This window comes from Geotrypetes seraphini, chromosome 5 (assembly GCF_902459505.1).
Source record: "Geotrypetes seraphini chromosome 5, aGeoSer1.1, whole genome shotgun sequence".
Lineage (NCBI taxonomy): Eukaryota > Metazoa > Chordata > Amphibia > Gymnophiona > Dermophiidae > Geotrypetes > Geotrypetes seraphini.
The window spans coordinates 12,698,899-12,718,164 of NC_047088.1; the positions used below are offsets into that span (position 1 = coordinate 12,698,899).

Below are 19,266 nucleotides of genomic sequence, written 5' to 3' on the forward strand. Positions count from 1 at the left end.
TGAGCGGACGTCGGTGGGGTAGGCTCCCGATCCCGTTCCCACCTTCAGCGCATATCGAACCCCCGAGAGCCGCGATTTTGCCGTGGTTGTCCGGTGCTTGGGTCGCGGTTGCCTTCCACCTGCTTATTTTCGCCAGCTAGGGGCTTTATGACCAGCAGATTGCCCCGTCGGGAGAGGGATCGCGGCCGTGCGGGTGATTCCAAGATGGCCGACCGCGAGTCCCCCCCGCCGCTCCAGGCGCCGACCGCGTGGGTCTCAGAGATCGTGGCCGAAGTAAAGCTGCTCCTGGAGGGATCTCTGACCTCGAAATTGCAGCCGATAGTGGACAAATTAGACACGGTGGATGCGCGTCTGGAGACACTGCAGGGTGAGTTTTCTTCCTTCCAGCACCGTTTTACTGCCTTGGAGGATCGAGTACAGCAACGTGAGGGGGATCATCAGCTACTCCGTGCTCAGCTCTCTACACTGGAAGCTAAGATTGAGGACCTTGAGAATAGGTCCCGCCGGGGAAACCTGCGCCTGGTTGGCCTGCCTGAGTCGGTGAAGGATGGTGAGCTCCATACCTTTTTGGAATCTTGGCTGCAGCGCACTCTGAATCTAACCACAACGCATGGTCCCCTGCGAATTGAACGTGCTCATCGTTTGGGTCCGCTGGGTGAGCCGGGCTCGAGAGCTCGCACCGTTATCCTTAAGCTGTTGAACTCAGCCCACAAACAAGAGATTTTGCGAGCTATTCGTACTTCGGGCCCCCTGATGTATGACAACTCCAGGGTGCTGTGTTTCCAGGATTATTCACCAGCTTTGCAAGCCAAGAGGAAGGAATTCACCCCCATCTGTTCCCAGCTGTTTCGGAAGAAAGTGCCTTTTGCCTTGCTGTATCCAGCCCGGTTGCGGATCAGGCATGCTGGTCAGACCCACTTCTTCACTGTGGCGGATGCTGCTCTCCGATTTCTCCAGTCCATGCAGGCACCGGACCCGGATCCTTGACTGATTTGGGTTTAGTCCCTCTGTTTTAGGTTGGTCTTCTGTTTGGAGCATGGATCCCTGTGTACTGCCTCTGATTGTCGTCTCCTGGAGGTCTCCGCGCCTGGCAGACCGCTCACGGGGGGGCCTGATTGCTGCTGTGCCTTCCTTTGCTGGCTTGGAGGCCTGTTCCGGAGCCTGGGGCGCTGGACTGATCAGGACTTTATGCGACAATCTCTTATCCTTCTTCACGGACGGTGTGGATGGTAGGGGGGGGTGGGCCTGTGTGTGTTGGTGGGGTGGCCATGCTTTTCACTGGAGGGGGGGTCTCTATTTCTTGAGGGTGTTGTCTGGTTGAGGGAGGGGTGTGCACGAGTCTGACAAGGGTGGGAATGGTTGCATGCTGGGTGGGTGAATTTGGAAGGCACGGGTGGAGGCTCTTAGAGCCATTATATACTGTCTTTAGTATCTTCCCTGGTTGGATTTGTGGATAACCGATTTTTCTACCCGGCCTGCTCCTGGACAGTTTACTTGTTGTGGGAATTGTGTATGTACTGGCTGGGTGGGATTTCTGGATGTTCTTCTTCTTGATTGTCTATAGGTGGGGATGCTTGTTTGGAGGGGGGGGATTACTGTAGGATTAGTTTGATGGGAGGGGGAATTGGGAGCTGATCCACAGGACCCTTGGACCACTAGTGGGTCGCATGAGGGAGGGGGATGGGGGGGTGGGGGTGAGGGGGGGCGGGGAGGGTGGATATGCTTGGGTTTCTGCTTGTTCTCTCTTTATCTCCTGTTCTTTCTCTTTTTTCTTCTTTTCTACTTCTGTATTCCTGGTGCCCTGTGGTTGGCTTTTTCTCCTTTGGTGGATGCTCGGGTCCAGATGGAGGTTCTGGGAGCGGGTCGCTGGCTGGGACGGCCTTGCTCTCGGTTTTCTGTATGGATTTTTGCCTGATTTTTGTCTATATCCTTTTTCTTATGAAGCCTCTTAGATGTATTTCCTGGAACATAAATGGTGTCACTTCGCCTATTAAACGACATAAGATTTTGAGAGCCCTGAACCGTCAGAGAGCTGATTTGGTCTTTTTGCAGGAGACGCATCTGTCAGCGGCGGAGCATGCTAAACTTCAGACCTGGTGGGTTGGTCAACATTTAGGGGCCCCTGCGAACAACCGTAAGGCCGGAGTTTTGATTTTGATTCGGAAGGGGTTACCCTTTGTTCTTCAACAGCAGTGGTCGGATCCTGGAGGTAGGTATATCATCGCCAAGGTACTAGTTAATCGTCAGCCCCTGATTCTTTGTAATGTTTATGCTCCTAACAACTATGACTCTCGATTTTTCTCCTCACTTATTCGCCATCTTGGCCAACATTCGGATGTGCCCATGCTTGTAGGGGGGGATTTTAATTGTGTTCATGACCCCATGCTGGATAAATCCATCCCTGCTCCCCAGGATCGGTTGCATCCGACTAGGGGTATTTCTTTACTTTGTTCATCGTTGGACGTTATTGATGTTTGGCGGACGCTTCACCCGGGAGAGCGTGACTACACTCATATTTCTAGAGCTCATGCGTCCTTGTCCCGGATTGATTATTGGTTGACCTCTAGCGCTTTGTTTTCTCAGATTGAATCGGCCACGATTGGTTCCTTTGACGTTTCTGATCATGCCATGCTTTTGTTAATCTTGCATTTGGATGTCTCTCCTCCAGGTTCCTTTCGTTGGCGATTTCCGCTCCGTTTGTATAAGGACCCGAAATTTCAGGAATTCCTGCTTCACAAGTGGTCTGACTATCAACTCCATAATATTGACCATCGGGCTGATTCTACGCTTTTCTGGGAGGCTGCGAAAGCGGTCCTCCGCGGTGAGATCATGGCCTATTCCAGCCATCAACGTCGTGCTCGGGATAGGGAGCTGTTACAGTTGGAACGAAGGATTGGGAACCTCCGTCGGCTTTATAGTCTGTCTCACGCTTCCTCTTTGCGATCCCAGCTCTTAGCCTCCCAGTGTAAGCTTCAGGAATTGTTGCATGCTAGAACGGTCAAGTCACTCGCTTATTATAGATATCAATTTTTTCGCCATGGGAATCAACGAGGGGCGCTTCTGGCAAAGGTGGTCCGTCGTTCGGCGGGACGCACACATATCTTGCAACTTCAATCGGCTGGGGGAGGTATGGTCAGGACGGATGCCGAGATTAACGCAGTATTTTTTGACTATTATAAGACGCTCTATTCCCCACAATCTGATTTAATGGACGGCACGGCATATTTGGATGGCCTCTCCCTGCCATGCTTGGCTGATATGGCGGTAGGTAAACTTAATGCCCCTATAACGGCTGAGGAGGTGGCAGGCGTCATACAGAAGGGGTCCTTGTTAAGGGCCCCCGGACCAGATGGTTTCCGGATGGAATTCTATAAACTCCTACTCCCTACGGTGGCTCCAGTCTTGGCTGATACCTTCACAGCAGCTATTCGACGGGGTGCCCTTCCGGAGTCTCTCACTTCGGCTCAGATAGTTGTGTTATTGAAACCCCATAAGGATGCAGCCCTCTCTTCTTCTTATCGCCCCATTTCGCTGCTGAATGTGGAGGCCAAGCTGTTCGCCAAGGTTTTGGCTAATCGATTGGCTTCTGTTCTTCCTGAGTTGATTGCTTCCCCTCAGGTGGGATTTGTGCAGGGGCGTACCAGTGTGAAAAACATTAGATCTATATTGGCATCTTTGGAATTCGTGGAGAGAACCCAACTCCCTTCTCTATTGGTCAGCTTCGATGCTGAAAAGGCTTTCGATCGGGTCTCTTGGAATTTTCTATTTGAGGTGTTAACTCGGTATGGTGTTACGGGTTTTTTTCAGGATGCGATTCGGGTGCTGTATCACTCTCCTACAGCTTTTGTTTGGGCCAATGGACTTTGTTCTCCTTCATTCCCCATTTGTCGTGGCACACGTCAGGGCTGCCCCCTTTCCCCATTGCTTTTTGCTTTGTCGTTGGACCCTTTGATCCGTGATATTCAGAGTAATGGAGCTATTTCGGGTATTCGAATTGGTTCTTCCGAATTCAAAATCTCGGCATTTGCGGACGATCTCCTGGTCCATATCTCGGATCCCGCAATCTCTCTTTCTAATCTGATGGCCACTTTTCAAGAATATGGAGACTATTCGGGTTTTAAGCTTAACCTTGATAAATCTCTGGCAGTGGCCACAGCCTCGGTTTTGCGGGACTCTTGGCCTGGACCCTTTCCTCTTCAATGGGCTTCTTCTTCGTTTCGTTATTTAGGGATTCTGCTGACGCCTCGTACTTCCGAGTTATATCGTGTTAACATTGATTCTTTGTTCAGTTCTTCGGCTGAGTGTTTTGCTCGTTGGTCTCCTCTTCCTCTGTCCTTGTCGGGTAGGATTAATTTGTTTAATATGGTCCTTTTCCCAAAATGGCTTTATACTTTGCAGCTGCTCCCTTTATGGCTCTTGAAACGGGATATCACTAAATTACATTCTATGCTTTCTCGATTCTGTTGGGGGGGACGGCGACCACGGGTGGCGCTGCGTTATCTGTTCGGCGCGTGGGGTGGAGGGGGACTGGGGTTACCACACTTTCGGTTATATAATGCTGCCTGTTTGATGCGTTTTCTAGGGGAGTGGCTTTCGGATCGCCAGGATTTTACTCCAAAAGTTTATGAGAAAGAACTTTTTGCACCTTGGCATATTCTGTCTTTGGTGCATACGCCCCGTTCTGCCTTGCCAGTGGCTCTTCGGGGGAGTTTGGTGTTGCATTCACTACGCGCGGTTTGGTCTTATGTGTTGGACTCCTGGAATGGTACTCCCTCGATTACTAGATACTTACCTATTCAGGGGAATCTGCATTTCAGCCCCGGCATGGAGACTGCTAGTTTTCGTAAGTTGGCATCCCGGGGCTTCACGTTGCTTACCCATGTTCTCCAGGCGGATGGTTCTTTAATGTCCTGGGATGCTCTGGTCCGGTCGGGTGTTTTTTCAGTGGGTGACTTTCTTGCGTATCGGCAGCTTCATCATTATGTTCGATCACTCCCCCGAACCGCTCTGGCTTTTCCTATTGAGGACAGATTTGCGGCGCTGCTGGATCCCTACTTGGAAGATGGGTTCACAGTTTCTGGTCTTTATAAGGACTTCCATCGTTTATTGGGTCCGGCTGACCGCGCTGTTCTGCACGCCCGTTGGTGCCAGGATCTGGGGATAGCACGGGAAGCTTTAGATCTCCCTTCCTTGATTGCAAGAATCCCGGGAGTCTCCGTTAATGCAGATCTACGGGAATGTCAGTTTAGGGTTCTTCATCGGGGCTATTTTACGAAAAGTCAGTTATATTATTCGGGTTACGCGGACTCTCCTTTATGCCCTAAGTGTCTACAACAACCCCATTCGTTTATCCATGCTTTTTGGTCTTGTGTGAAAATCAAACGTTTTTGGCGGCAGGTTGTAACTTATGTGGAAAGCGTCCTAGGCCATGCTTTACCTTTCTCTGCCGCTGGTCTCTTGCTAGATAAGTATGAGGCCTTCCGCTTGTCTGCTTTGGGTCAGCGGCAGTTTATGAGACGGGTGGGGGTAGTAGGGAAGAAGGTTATACTATCAGTTTGGATTGGGGACTCTTCTCCATCCTTTTGGGACTGGAGGAATCGTTTGCATGCTCTGCTGCTGCTGGAGTGTAAAGATGCGTCTTACAGCTTACGACGGAAGCGACTCTTTCTTCGGATCTGGGATTCTTACCTTTTTTCATTATCACCACGGGCTAGAAGTGACATTCTAAATTCCTTGTGACTTTTTCTGAGACCTGGGCTTGATTTCCATCTTTGAGGGGCGCCAGGTATACTTTTCTTTCCTCTTTTTCTTCTCTCTTTCAGTGTTGGGGCTACTTCTTGTATTGGGCAGTGGGCTATCTGAGTCCAAGCCTACTGCATTATAATTTTTTCCCGCTTCAGACTCGGGGGTTTGGGGAGGGGGGGTGGGGTGGGTGGGATTGTTGGATCTACTATTTTGTTTATGCTGTTTCTTCTGTTCTTGTGGTTCTGACATATTGGTCTGTTATGTGTTATTTGATAATAAAAAATCGATTCAACATAATAAACTTGAAACTTGAAGCACCGACGGGTGCTGACACTTTCGCTTACTGGAAAACCTTGCGTATGTGAAGCCTGCACGCTCCCCCACCACGCAATTTGGGCGCGCATAAAATTTGCATGCAGTTGCTTCCTGCACGCTAGTACAAGCCCCACGCTCACGATATCCACGCAGTGACGTAGCGAGGGTGAGCGGTGCCTGGGGCGGTAGCACCCCCTATCCTGACTTCTTCCTCGCCCCCCCACCCCGCCACACGCGCATCCCCTTCCCCGAACCTCGTTAATTTTTACGGCATGAGCAGTGTCACAAACTTGCTGTTCGTGTCGTGTCGGCTCTCCCTTTGATGTCACTTACTAGGTGCGGGACCCGGAAGTGATGACAGAGAGCCAACACTGACGCGGGCAGCAAGTTCGTGATAGTGCTCAGCGGCTGGGAAAATTAAAGAGGTACGAGGGAAGGGGCACACACACGCGGCAGGGAGGTCAGAGAGGAGGGTGGGTGCCAGTGCCCCCTCCAAGATGGCACCTAGGATGGACCAGTCCCCTGCCCCCCATGCATGGCTGTACTGCGAGTCTTTCTGCAGTAGGTTCTGACAATACAATAAGGAATCTTTGCGGTTTACAATAAGAGAGAGAACAAGTTCTTGAGGCTATTAAGGGGAGAAGATGAAGGGTAAGAGAATGGCTATAAAGAGAAGAGATAAGTCTTAATTTTTACTGGAAGTCAAGGTAAGTGGTGAGTTGTTTCAGGTATGTTGGCAGTTTGTTCCATATAAGACAGTGGTCTCAAACTCGCGGCCTGGGGGCTACATTCTGGGGCCCTCGGTATGTTTATCATAATGACAAAGTAAACTAAAACAGTTTCTTGATCATATGTCTCTGTAGCTAGGTGTCAGGTCAAAACCGCGGAAGACAAAGGCGCGCGCCGACAACTGAGCGCAGCGCGGAGGCGCACGCCAAAGAAAATAACTGTTTTTAGGGGCTCCGACGGGGGTGTGTGGGAGGGGAACCCCCCCACTTTACTTTATACAGATCGCGCCGCGTTGTGGGGGCGTTGTGGGGGTTTGGGGGGTTGTAACCCCCCACATTTTACTGAAAACTTCACTTTTTCCCTAAAAACAGGGAAAAAGTTAAGTTTACAGTATAATGAGGGGAGTTACAACCCCCCAAACCACCCACAACGCCGCTGTGATCTGTATTAAGTAAAGTGAGGTGGCTCCCCAACAAAACCCCGCATCGGAGCCCCTAAAAACTGTCATTTTCTTCGGCGTGCGCCTCCATCTTGCGCTCAGTTGTCTGCGCGCGCATTTGTCTTCCACGGTTTTGTCTATGAACCCTGTAGTTATAAATGACAATATTATTATTAAGACTTAGCCAAAAGGAAAGATTTATAAACTATAAAGAGTTTTACCTCATGCAAAATTGTCATTTCTTTAAAAAGACATTAACTATTTTCAAAGGTCCTCCAAGTACCTACAAATCCCAAATGTGGCCCTGCAAAGGGTTGGAGTTGGAGACCGCTGATATAAGAGGTGCTTTTAATCCCTTCAGAATCTTGCTAAAGCTGTGTGGTTATCCTATTAATTCACTTTAAAGGTAATAATATATAATATTATTGTTTATAATTAGGATAAGAAGGGGATAAAAAATTGTTTAATGTATTAATTGTGATGATAACAATGTATTTTCACACAGTTTTTCTGATTCTTCAATTGTATACATTATAAAAGTTTGAAATGTCAATAAAGATTTACAAAAAAAAAAAAAAAAAGAAGGTACTAAATAATGCTTTTGCTTGGTTCCTGTTCTGACCTCCCTCCTTGGATGGGCTGGATGGGTGGTTTTGGGGTTTTTTTCTTTTGGTTACTGTTGTTTGGAGGTGAGAAGGGGGAGTGGTGGGGTTCTGGGACTTGGGATATATTTGCGTATGGCTTTTGGTGCACCTGTGTGTTCTTTGTTGTATTCATTGCCTTTTTCTTTGCCTCTGCTGTGATCAATAAAAAATTGTTTCCAGTAAAAATAAAACAAAACAAAAAAAACCATACAGGATGGACTAGCAAAACATATTTTCTTCAAAATCTTAGCAGAAAAACCATTTAGCCACGGCAGGTTGGGGGTTGCTCCACATCCGAAGGGCAAATGATGTGATAATTAACGTGTGCTGTTAATCTGGTGACATCAACAGGAGAACAGTCCAAAACAACTGCTAAGGGACCTGTCTTTTTCCATGCCCCTAGCTGAGAAGTCTTAGAGATTCTCCCCATGCAAACTCTTCAGGGCTAAGGGTTCGTTTTGTGACCAGAATGGACCTCACCTCAGCATGAAGATGATCTCATTCTCTCAGTCGCTGCTAATTCTCATCTCAGCCCTTGCATGGTTCTAAACAAAAGTTTCCTTCTGGAGTTTGTAGAGCATAATATGCCTTTGGAAAGTCTTTGTATTCATGCTGGAGACATCCATAGAACTGAGCGAGACAATTTCATGGTCTCCATTAGCATTTAAGGGTCTTTTCCTTCTCTAGACACAGTACAGAATAGTCACCTGGCACTGACAGTACACCATTAAAAGCGCGGAGGACAATGGCGAGCCAACAATCCCTCGCCGACATTTGAGCGCTGGACATATGCGTGCTGCCACTTCTACTGCTTTCAGGCCTTCTGTTTTACGCTCTGAGGGGGTGTGTGAGGGGGGAAACCCCCCCCCCAACTACATTTAGAACTCCTCGCGCTCCTGTTCTCCTTCCTGTTTTTGCTCTTCGGGAATTTTCAGTGTACTGAGGATTCCCCCCCCACACCCCCCCAAGAGGAGTGTGAGGACTTCTAAGTATAGTGTGCATGGAGGGGGGGGGTGTTCTCCCCACACTCCCCCGTAGAGCGCAAAAGGGAAGGCCTCAAAGCGGCAGAAGCGGTGGCACGCAAACATTGGTGCGCCGTTATCCTCCGCGGTTTTGACACGTCACCGGCATTGATATACTTATCTAACTGAAATGCTGTTCTTGTACTTTTCTTCTGGAACTCGATGTCCAGTTTTCTTGTTTGCGGCTTTTAACTTGTGGAAATGGGAATGTCCCACAGGATCACAACTTCTTCATTTTCTCCAGGTCTTGATCCCAGTGCTTTTTGCGGTACAGCTGCGTCATGGAGGTTGATAGTCAAAGCAATGTAAAGGCTCCCAGCCAGTTAAATTTCTCATTTGGGATTTTCTGCTCATATTCAATGGTATTTAACTGCTCACTGCCACTGAATATCATTCAGCACTAACTGATAAACTGGAAGCTGGATATTTTGTGGGTGGTCCAGGGTGGTGGAGTTGGCACTTAACCTCCTAAGATGAATCAAACCATATAAAATACAGTCCTATCTTTATCCAGTTTCACTTAGGTCATTAAGGGCTAGATTCACTAAGCAAACTGATCATGTACTAACCCCTTTGCAACCCAATTTTCCTCCGACCTGATTCACTAACCTCTGTGCCGATTCTGATCTGTGCATGTAAATGAGGGAAAACAGCATGCAAAGTAGGCAGGGACGGGATTCACTAAACAAATCTGGGACACTAACTGCTGGGGACCAGTCGCACACGTCCCTGCCGACTCTCTTGCCGCCCTGCTCTCTGCCCCGACTCTCCTGCTCTGAGCTCTGTCCCAACTCTCGTACCCCGACTCGAGCCCGTGGTTTTAACCCGCTTTAAACCCGCGGGTTAAAACCAAGGGCTCGCGAGTAAAAAACAAGCAAGGACATCAAACGCATGCGCAGACCATCTACAGGCAAAGTAGATGGTTTGCGGATGTGTCTGGATCACTGGAGAGCGATCTGTGAGGTCGGTGGGGAGCGTTCCTCCAATTGCCCCCCTTTGAATACAGGCCTGTTGGGAATCAGTTGGCCTGCGTCGGATCGGACACTGAGTGGACTGACTCTGCCTAAGTGCTGAATAGCGGATAGCTTGGCTGCACCAGTGGCTCAGATCTACCTTTTGGGGTGGGCTGACAGTTAACTAGGATGAGCCCTTCTAAGCTCTTCACTAGAGAATGACACGGTGACAAATTCATCACCGTTCCCGTCCCCGCGGATAACCTCGGGAAACCATCTTCATGTCATTCTTTAAGGAAAGAGGGAAGAATCAGAGTATGAATGGCCACAACCACTGACCCTCAAGCTTTGAGGTTGAAACAGACAGTACAGAATGACAGTCTCTGGTATCCAGAGCAGATATTGTGATGTCATAATGCCTCATTCCACCAATGCCTAAGAGCCAATCACATCAGTGATGTCACAATGGCTTCATTATCCTTGGCTCACATAAGAATCAGAGTATGAATGGCCACAACCACTGACCCGCAAGCTTTGCTTTGAAGAATGCTGGTGTAGAAGGACTGAGGTTGAAATAGACACTAGAAAATGACATGGGATTATTTCCCGCGGTTATCCGTGGGGACGGGAACGGTGATGAATTTTGTCACCGTGTCATTCTCTACTCCTCACCCTTAGGTTAGCATTTCCTTTGCCTTCCCAACCCCCCCTGCCTAAGGTTGGAAAATCTGGACCTCCTGGACCAGCCTCCAGGCCCGCCCAGTTCCACCATCCCTACCCTGTTAGGCTCCAGTCCTGCCCCCAATTCCGCTCTAGCTCCCCCCCCCCAACTGCCTGCTCTTGTCGGGTAGGGCATCCACGTATGTGTGAATGCAACATGACGTCACACTCACATGCGTGTGATGTCATCACATAGCATCCGTGCCTCCTGCCCGATGACGATTTCTTAGAAGCTTTTTAAAACCCAGACAAAGTGCTGGATTTTGAAAAGCCATCCAGACCCCCGTACATGCCCTGGGCAAGCCACTTAATCCCCCCATTGCCCCAGGTATATTAGATAGATTGTGAGCCTGCCAGGACAGACAGGGAAAAATGCTTGAATACCTGATTAAATTCATGTAAAGTGTTCTGAGTTCCCCTGGGAGAACGGTATAGAAAATTGAATAAAAAAAATAAAAAGACATGTCCTCAAAAGGAGGACATGTCCGGCGAAATCCGGGCGTCTGGTAACTCTACCCCTGCCCCCTCTCTGAATCTCTCAGTCCCTCCCTGGTATACCTCAGAGGCTAGAGAAACTGGGCCTCTTCTCCCTTGAAAAGAGGAGACTGAGAAGGGACATGATCGAAACATTCAAGGTACTGAAGGGAATAGACATAGTAGATAGAGACAGGTTGTTCACCCTCTCCAAGGTAGGGAGAACGAGAGGACACTCTCTAAAGTTGAAAGGGGATAGATTCCATACAAACGTAAGGAAGTTCTTCTTCACCCAGAGAGTGGTAGAAAACTGGAACGCTCTTCCGGAATCTGTTATAGGGGAAAACACCCTCCAGGGACTCAAGACAAAGTAGATAAAGACAGGTTGTTCACCCTCTCCAAGGTGGAGAGAACGAGAGGGCACTCTCTAAAGTTGAAAGGGGATAGATTCCGTACAAACGTAAGGAAGTTCTTCTTCACCCAGAGAGTGGTGAAAAACTGGAACGCTCTTCCGGAGTCTGTTGTAGGGGAAAACACCCTCCAGGGATTCAAGACAAAGTTCGACAAGTTCCTGCTGAACCAGAAAGTACGCAGGTAAGTCTAGACTCAGTTAGGACACTGGTATTTGACCTAAGGGCCGCCGCTTGAGTGGACTGCTGGGCATGATGGACCACTGGTCTGACCCAGTAGCAACAATTCTTATGTTCACTGCCTGTGCCGCTCCCTGCAGACTTCCCTCTTCCATGTCCCACCACTGAAGAAACAGGAAATGATGTCAGCAAGGGTGGGATGCAGCAGAAAGAAGCTGGTGAGGGCCAGCGCAGTTGCGCAAAGAGCAAAGATGAATCTCTGTGGCCGCTAATGAAGCACATTAGGGAGGGACAAGGGGATGTATAGAGGGGACAGACACCAGGCCACCAGAAGAGAAGAGGAAGAGGGGAATGAGGTACTGCCTGAGCCAAGAATTGCCACACAAATCCGGATACTCAATGGCCCAGCATTGAAAATCTGGAGATAACCCTAATAGCAGCAAAAAAAACCAAAAAACTGCCTGCTGGTGTCTGTATAATTACCCCCATATTATTTCTGTTTTCCAGTGAATTTGCTGTTCCTGTTATCATCAGGTCACACTTAAAGCTTCCAGTTCTGTTTTACAGAAGTGCATTTGCCTGCTTTCCTGAAAGGGGGGGGGGGGGGAGCTGTCTGCAAACTATCTTGTCTGTAGTCCATTCACCTATGCTATAGTTATTTAAATCAGTCTCTAAGAACATAAGAATAACCTTACTGGTTCAGACCAATGGTCCATCTAGCCCAGTATCCCATCTTCACAGCTGCCCTGCTCATAAATTTGAAAAAGAATTGAGAAGGGTGTGGATGCCACATGGGATGAGCCGTCAGTCAAGAAAGAACCAATGACTGGACTTAGATTTATCCACCCCAAGTCTCTCACACCCACCTACCACAGAGCTCAGACCTAAACTACGGTTCTGTGGCACTGTATTTCTCTGTTGGATCACGAGACAGAACCGCAACGTGAGATACTGCGGTTTGTGCCGTGACAGTATTAAGAAATGTTTTACTGTGACCAGCCCAGAAGCTAGAGCTGCAGCGTCGTTTGTACTTAAAAGAGCTTCATTTTCCCAGAAAGTCAATCCATAAATTCAGGAATTCTTTCTGAAAACTGTGTCTACATCATTCCCTCCTGTCCCTTACAGCAGAGGGCTCCCCAACAGACTGTGCAAGGAACGTGTAATTTATTTTAATTAGGGGGTGCAGGTGGGGATCTTTGCTCTGTTCCATGTGAATACTCTGAGGCCTGGCGTCCTCTTTGGCACATCACCAGGAACAGTGCTAAGACCCTGATTCCAAAGCATATTGCTTTTAATTTGTTATAATTTTATTTAGTTCAGACTTTCCTATGCCAATATATCATTGAAAGAAATGTAAGTTTAGCAAATCTGATATGCTTAGGCTGGAGAACAGTTCTAAAGCCTGACATACTGACTTGGAGGGACATTTTCAATAGGATATCTAAGTCTGAGGTTGGACGTTTTGGGTAAGATGTCCACAAACCCAGCAGAAATAAATGTGCACTTTATTGCATTAGCAGTTTGGAAATACTGGTAGCCCTGCTCCTGTACAGTGTTAATCCATGGCTAGCAGTGGGTACAGCTCTGTCAAGTTTTCTTTCAGTTTGAGCAGCTGCCATCACCCCCCCCCCCTCCAACACACACACACACACACACACACACACCACACACACACACACCACACACACCACACACACACACACCACACACACACACACACACACATGAAGTAATCAGGACCTATTTTTAAATGCATATGTAAAGCCTTTCCCTACAATAGAAAAAGGTTTAACATAATCCTTTCTTAGCCCACTCCCCACCCATCCGCAATTATTTTAATCCATTCCTGGACCTACTGAGGAGTTAAATGAAAAATAAATAATACAGCTGAGGACAGTCACTTGCTGGGTGCAGGTTGTAGCATCTCCCCAGGACAGTTCGAGGTAATTAACAAAATACCTGTGCACCAGCAGATAGTCAGCATTAAAACACAAAAGCACAGAAGGGCCATTCTAAGAAGCAAGTCCACAATAAACCGTGCCCTTTAATGGATCCTGAGTGCTTTATTTTACAAAGCACCCCCCTCCCCCCCCCCCCCCCCCCCCCCCCCCCCCCCCGAGAACATTAATGGACCTCATTCATCACCATTGGTGTCCCCTATTTCAAGCTTATTGCACACATTATAGTTTTCATAATATCTTAGTCTTTTAAAGACGGGCTCTGGAATACATCCTTTCATCACAGTGAATCACCCCTGCAGGATATGAATGAGTCGGGTGTTTATATACAGGTCTCTCATCCCGCAGTGGTGCTGAAGACATGTTCATAAGGATGGCATGCTCTGCTGGTGCCCCATACTTCACAAATGCAGACTGTATAAAAGGTACAGTGGTTGGTGGGTGGTACTGAGTCCTCTGCGGGCATCCCATGGTGGGGAAGTGTGCTGGCACATCCTTGTAGATGTTGAGATCTTCAGAAGCCCGGAGATGGCCCCCTGCCAAGCCTGGTGCAGCTGAGTTTGAACTGGAGCTCCAGATGCAGAAAGGTGCCTCAGTGTCAGTAACAGGCCGTGGCTCTGGGTGCTGGCTCTGGATGGGCAGAGGGCCACTCTGTGGCATTTCACCCACAGGATTTTGGCACCTACAACAGCAAAGGCCCAGGAGCGAGCCAGCCACAACAAAGGCCACAAATGCACTGGCAACTAGCAGGAAGGGCAAATACGTGGGCACTGGAAAGGAAACATGAAAGTGACAATTCAGTTGCCATCAGTGTTATCTACAAAAACAGTACAAGGTTGAGGCTGAGAGTGGCATTAGCAGTAGGGTTACCAGAGGACTGTCTAGATGCCTGGATGGATTTCCAAAACCCAGCAATTTGTCCGGGTTTTGGAAAGCCTGAGCTCAGGGCCACATCTAGGGGGGGGGGGGGGGACGACCTCTGAGCATGCGCGGATTCGATGTAAAGACGTTGCACACATGCATGCATACTCAAGGCCTTCCATATGCAGCTCTGAGTTCAGGGAAGATGACGAAGGTTTGTGTGGGGGCTTGACCGGGGGTGGGATGGGGAAGGGCTGAGGGTGGAACAGAGCGTGATGGGGTGAAAGGGAGTGAGGCCGCATGTTCTCTTTCTTAACTTTAAAAATCTGTTAACCCTAATTAGAAGGCCAATGTGTCAGGCAATTGAACCAATGTCATTTAATGCAGAAAGGATCTTTCACCAGCTCAGCACACATATATACCATAAGTATACACTTCCCCCTCCGTATTCGCGGGGAATAGGGGCAGAGCTGGTCTGCGAATATAAAAAAAACGCGAATAATATTCAGGCTGGTTCTGCCCCTAACCCCTGGCTATTTTAAGCCCTGAAAGCCCCCCCCGTTAAGCCTTACCTGGTGGTCTAGCGGGTTTTCAGGCAGGAGCGATCTTCCCACGCTCTTGCCCCGTGCAGATCGCTCACAGAAAATGGCTGCCTTTAGCTTCTGTAGTCTCACGAGCCATTTCCTGTGAGCGATCTGCACGGGGCAGGAGCATTGGAAGATTGCTCCTGCCCCGAAACCCCGCTAAACCACCAGGTAAGGCTTAAGGGGGGGGGGGGCTTAAAATAGCCTGAAAAAGGAAAATGCATTTTTTGTTTTAAAACCGTGAATAAGCGAATCTGTAGATACGGAATTCGCGAATACAGAGGGGGAAGTGTAATATTAAATCTTAGTATTATGCTTTTGAACGGGTACTGCAGGAAGCAGAGATCATTAATGAGATTCAGCCTGCGGAAGTGGCGTAGTGAGGGTAGGTGGTACCCCCTCATACCATCCTCTCTGCCCTCCGCTGTGTCAACGCCCCCCTCTCCTTTCTTGCCACACTTGTGCCCTCCCTTCCCATTCCCGTACCTCTTAAAATCTTTGCCAGCGCGAGCAGGTTCTCCAGCCTGCTGTTAGTACTGACTTTCCCTCTGATGTCACTTCCTGGCCCTGCAACCCGGAAGTGATTTCAGAGGGAGCCAGGCCGGCTCGAGCAGCAGGCTCGAGTAGTTTTTCATGCTGGCAAATATTTTAAAGAGGTACGGGGGGGGGGGGGGGAGGGGACAAAGAGGTGCCGGTGTCCCCCCCCCAAGACGTAGCCTGGGGCGGTCATAAGAACTTAAAAATTGCCGCCGCTGGGTCAGACCAGTGGTCCATTGTGCCCAGCAGTCCGCTCACGCGGCGGCCCTCTGGTCAAAGACCAGCGCCGAGACTAGCCCTACCTGCGCATGTTCTTGTTCAGCAGGAACTTGTCTAACTTTGTCTTGAATCCCTGGAGGGTGTTTTCCCCTATGACAGACTCCGGAAGACCGTTCCAGCTTTCTACCACTCTCTGGGTGAAGAACTTCCTTACATTTGTACGGAATCTATCCCCTTTCAACTTTAGAGTGCCCTCTCGTTCTCCCTACCTTGGAATCTGTCCCCTTCAGTACCTTGAATCTTTTGATCATGTCCCCTCTCAATCTCCTCTGTTCGAAGGAGGGAGGTCAGCCCCCTCCTTACTATGCCACTGGCTTGCAGCACTCAGCGTTTTACTGAATGCTGCAGGTGTTACACTGGGAGATTCAGTGTCAAGCCGTGTCCAGGCTCTATCATTCAATTTCCAGTTTTACGGAGATGGCAAATCCACGGCCAGTTAAGCGCGATATTCAGAGAGAGAAAACTGACTATTGATGCAGTTATCTTGGCCAATTAAGTGCTGACTGTACCCCCAGAACCCCCAAAACAGCTGGTTTAGAATTGGGTGCTAACTGGACATTTTCAGTGCCACTCACCAGTTAAGTTGGCCGGTTAGCAATTTAACTTGCCAGGAGCCGTTTCTTCTGGCCAGTTCTAATATCGATCCCTAAGTTTCAAAAATTTAAGTATCTACAGGTAGTAATGGGAATCAGCAGAGCTACTAGTAAAGGATTTCAGTCACATTTCCCCCCCAATCCCAGCTTACCTGTTGCATTTTTTGCGCTGGTTCGGTCCTCTGTGGCTACCAGATGCACGAGGTTCTCTTCGTAGCACAAGCCCTGGTCCAGCCTGGTTTCACTGCTAGAGCAGCAGTACCTAAGGTTGCAGGAGCCACAGCAAAATGTGGCTTCAGGGGCATCATATTTCTCAGGGCACTGAAAGCCTTCATGCCAGATTTGGCGACCATTAGCCCAGCGGTGGCAGTATTCTCCAGGACCATCCAGCTTCCCAGAGCCAGAGATGAGCACCCACAGGATGCAGGAGCCCAGTAGTAGAAACAGCAGTCCGGGGCTCACCATGATGGAGAAAACCAGGACTTCCAAGAGCCAAAATGCCCGAATCAAACCAACGTTGTGCTCTGAGGCTGGACTTTGCTCATTACAAGCCTGCACAGTTGCCTGGGGGTAGGAAGCCCTCCTGTTTCCTACTTTTGGATATCTTTTTCTGCTGAGCTCCCGTTGCCTGCCTTTCCTCTCTACTGGTCCAGTCTACTTAGGATAGTGAAGTTCTCTGAGGTGAATTGTCATCCTCAGGCTTTGGAAAACCTCCTGTGCTTTGCAGCCCCTCCCTGTTAAGAGGCTGGTGAAAGGATGACAAACTAGTCCCTATCCCTCCACTCCCCATTCTCACCCTATTGTGCCATGCAGTTGCTCTCCCCATCCAAGACCATCCCACAATTACCTCTAGAGGAGCAAAAGAAAAGCTGTTAACTCAGCTATTAGATAACTGACACATGACACAGAAAGGTCAAGAGCTCAGGGGCTAAAGAAAAAAAAAATTATGTGAGAAGAGATTTTCTAGGTTTCAATCATCACTGTGTACAATCTTAAACTAAACTAAACCTTAAGTTTATATACCACACCCTCTCCATAATTATAGAGCTCGGCACGGTTTACAAGAGCTTAATATAAGAAGGAATAGAAATAATGGGGTTGGAGGCTGAGTACGGTTCATAGACAAAACCGCGGAAGACAAAGGCACACGCTGACAACTGAGCGCAAGACGGAAGCGCGCGCCAAAGAAAAAGAGTGTTTTTAGGGGCTACGATGGGGGTTTTTGTTGGGGAACCCCTCCCCCACTTTACTTAATTCAGATCGCGGCGGCGTTGTGGGGGGTTTGGGGGGTTGTAACCGCCCTCATTATACTGGAAACTTAACTGTTTCCCTGTTTTTTAGGGGAAAAGTGAAGTTTTCAGTAAAATGTTGGGGGGTTACAACCCCCAAACCCCCACAACGCCCCCACAACGCGACACGATCTGTATAAAGTGTGGGGGGGAGAGTTCCACCCCACACACACCCCCGTTGGAGCCCTTTAAAACAGTCATTTTCTTTGGTGCGCGCCTCCACGTTGCGCTCAGTTGTCTGCACGCACCTTTGTCCTGGCGGTGCTTTTAACCTGACACCGGTTGAGTACAGGGGGGAAGAGAGCATTACATTTTTGTGAAAAGCCAAGTTTTCAGGTGCTTAATGGCTGAGGGATCACAATAACAGGGCAGGAATTGTATAAAAATTGCTCAAATTTTCAATTAAGCTTTAAAACTGTTACAGTACAGATATTATACTTTTATCCAGGACTAATATTTACTTAGGACCAGATTCTGAAAGTGGCTCCATAATTGGCAGGCGCCTGAAAAAACGGTGCCGGTCGCATGTCACTCAGATTACGATGTTTTCAGAATTGATGACTGCGTCGAAGGTAGGCATCAGAGATGTAGGCCCAGGTGCTACAGGCCTCCGTTTCTGGCACCTACGTTTGATGTAGACTCATGCTTAGTGGCACTGAATGTCAACCCTGCCCATAACCACCCCTCTTTTGACATCCAGCACCGCTAAGCATCTGTGTAGAAGTGATTCCAGTGCTATGTCTTGTAGCCACCTACTTTTTTTTTTTTTTCTTTTATAAGTTAGTCCCTTTTTCAACCCGGCTGCAGGATCCTCACAAGTTATTTCTTTAGGTGGGCCGTGGGCCGGGACCAGATTCTTCTAGCAGGCCGTAGCAAGCACTTCCACGCTTCCTTCACCCTTGAAGGACCTCAGACCACACCAGTAGTTATGAAAACTTCAATTTTATTGATTTTTCTCTCCAACAGAAAAGAGGAGCTTCTTTAACCATACTTTTGCTAACAAATATAACAACCTTCTAAAGTCTCTTTTGATAAGTCGGTAAAGTATTTGTACATCTCCTGTTGTTTAAGATCCTCCGTGCTGGTAGGAATCTGATCTATTGGTGGAGATAACCTAAAGCCAATCTCCCGCCCAAGGCAGGAACTTAAAACCCTCTGATGATGTCACACACAAAATAATGTGAATCCACCATTCAGAAAGCTTCCAGCTCTGCCTGGGGTCTTATGCACTGTACGTTTCTAGAAGGTCCTACTGACTGTGGGACCCGACATGGGCCACGTTTCAGTGAATATGCTTGCCTCAGGGGTCTAAACATAATACATAACACAATAACATTACATTAAAAATGTGCATAAAAAGTGATCATACATAAAACTGCATAAATAATGCACAAAACACACTAATAAAACATATACCCCCTCCCTCCCTTTTACAAAACTGTAGCGCCAGCTGCGGCAGTAACAGCTCTGACGCTCATAGGAATTCTACAAGTGTTAAGAGCTGTTACCGCTGCAAACAGCGATAAATACACTA

The 19,266-nt window shown here is 48.4% G+C and overlaps 1 protein-coding gene across 1 annotated transcript; it reads right to left on the bottom strand.

Annotated features, from left to right (window-relative positions):
• Positions 1 to 13,813: 13,813 nt before the first annotated feature.
• LOC117361106 (protein shisa-1-like) lies at positions 13,814 to 16,908 on the bottom strand. The gene is made up of 3 exons (XM_033945989.1): positions 16,596 to 16,908; positions 15,521 to 15,595; positions 13,814 to 14,359 (listed from the first exon to the last, which is right to left on the bottom strand). Exons 1-3 carry the CDS (start codon positions 16,906 to 16,908, stop codon positions 13,839 to 13,841), a joined length of 909 nt encoding a protein of 302 aa, XP_033801880.1. The 3' UTR covers positions 13,814 to 13,838.
• Between the last annotated feature and the right edge of the window lie 2,358 nt (positions 16,909 to 19,266).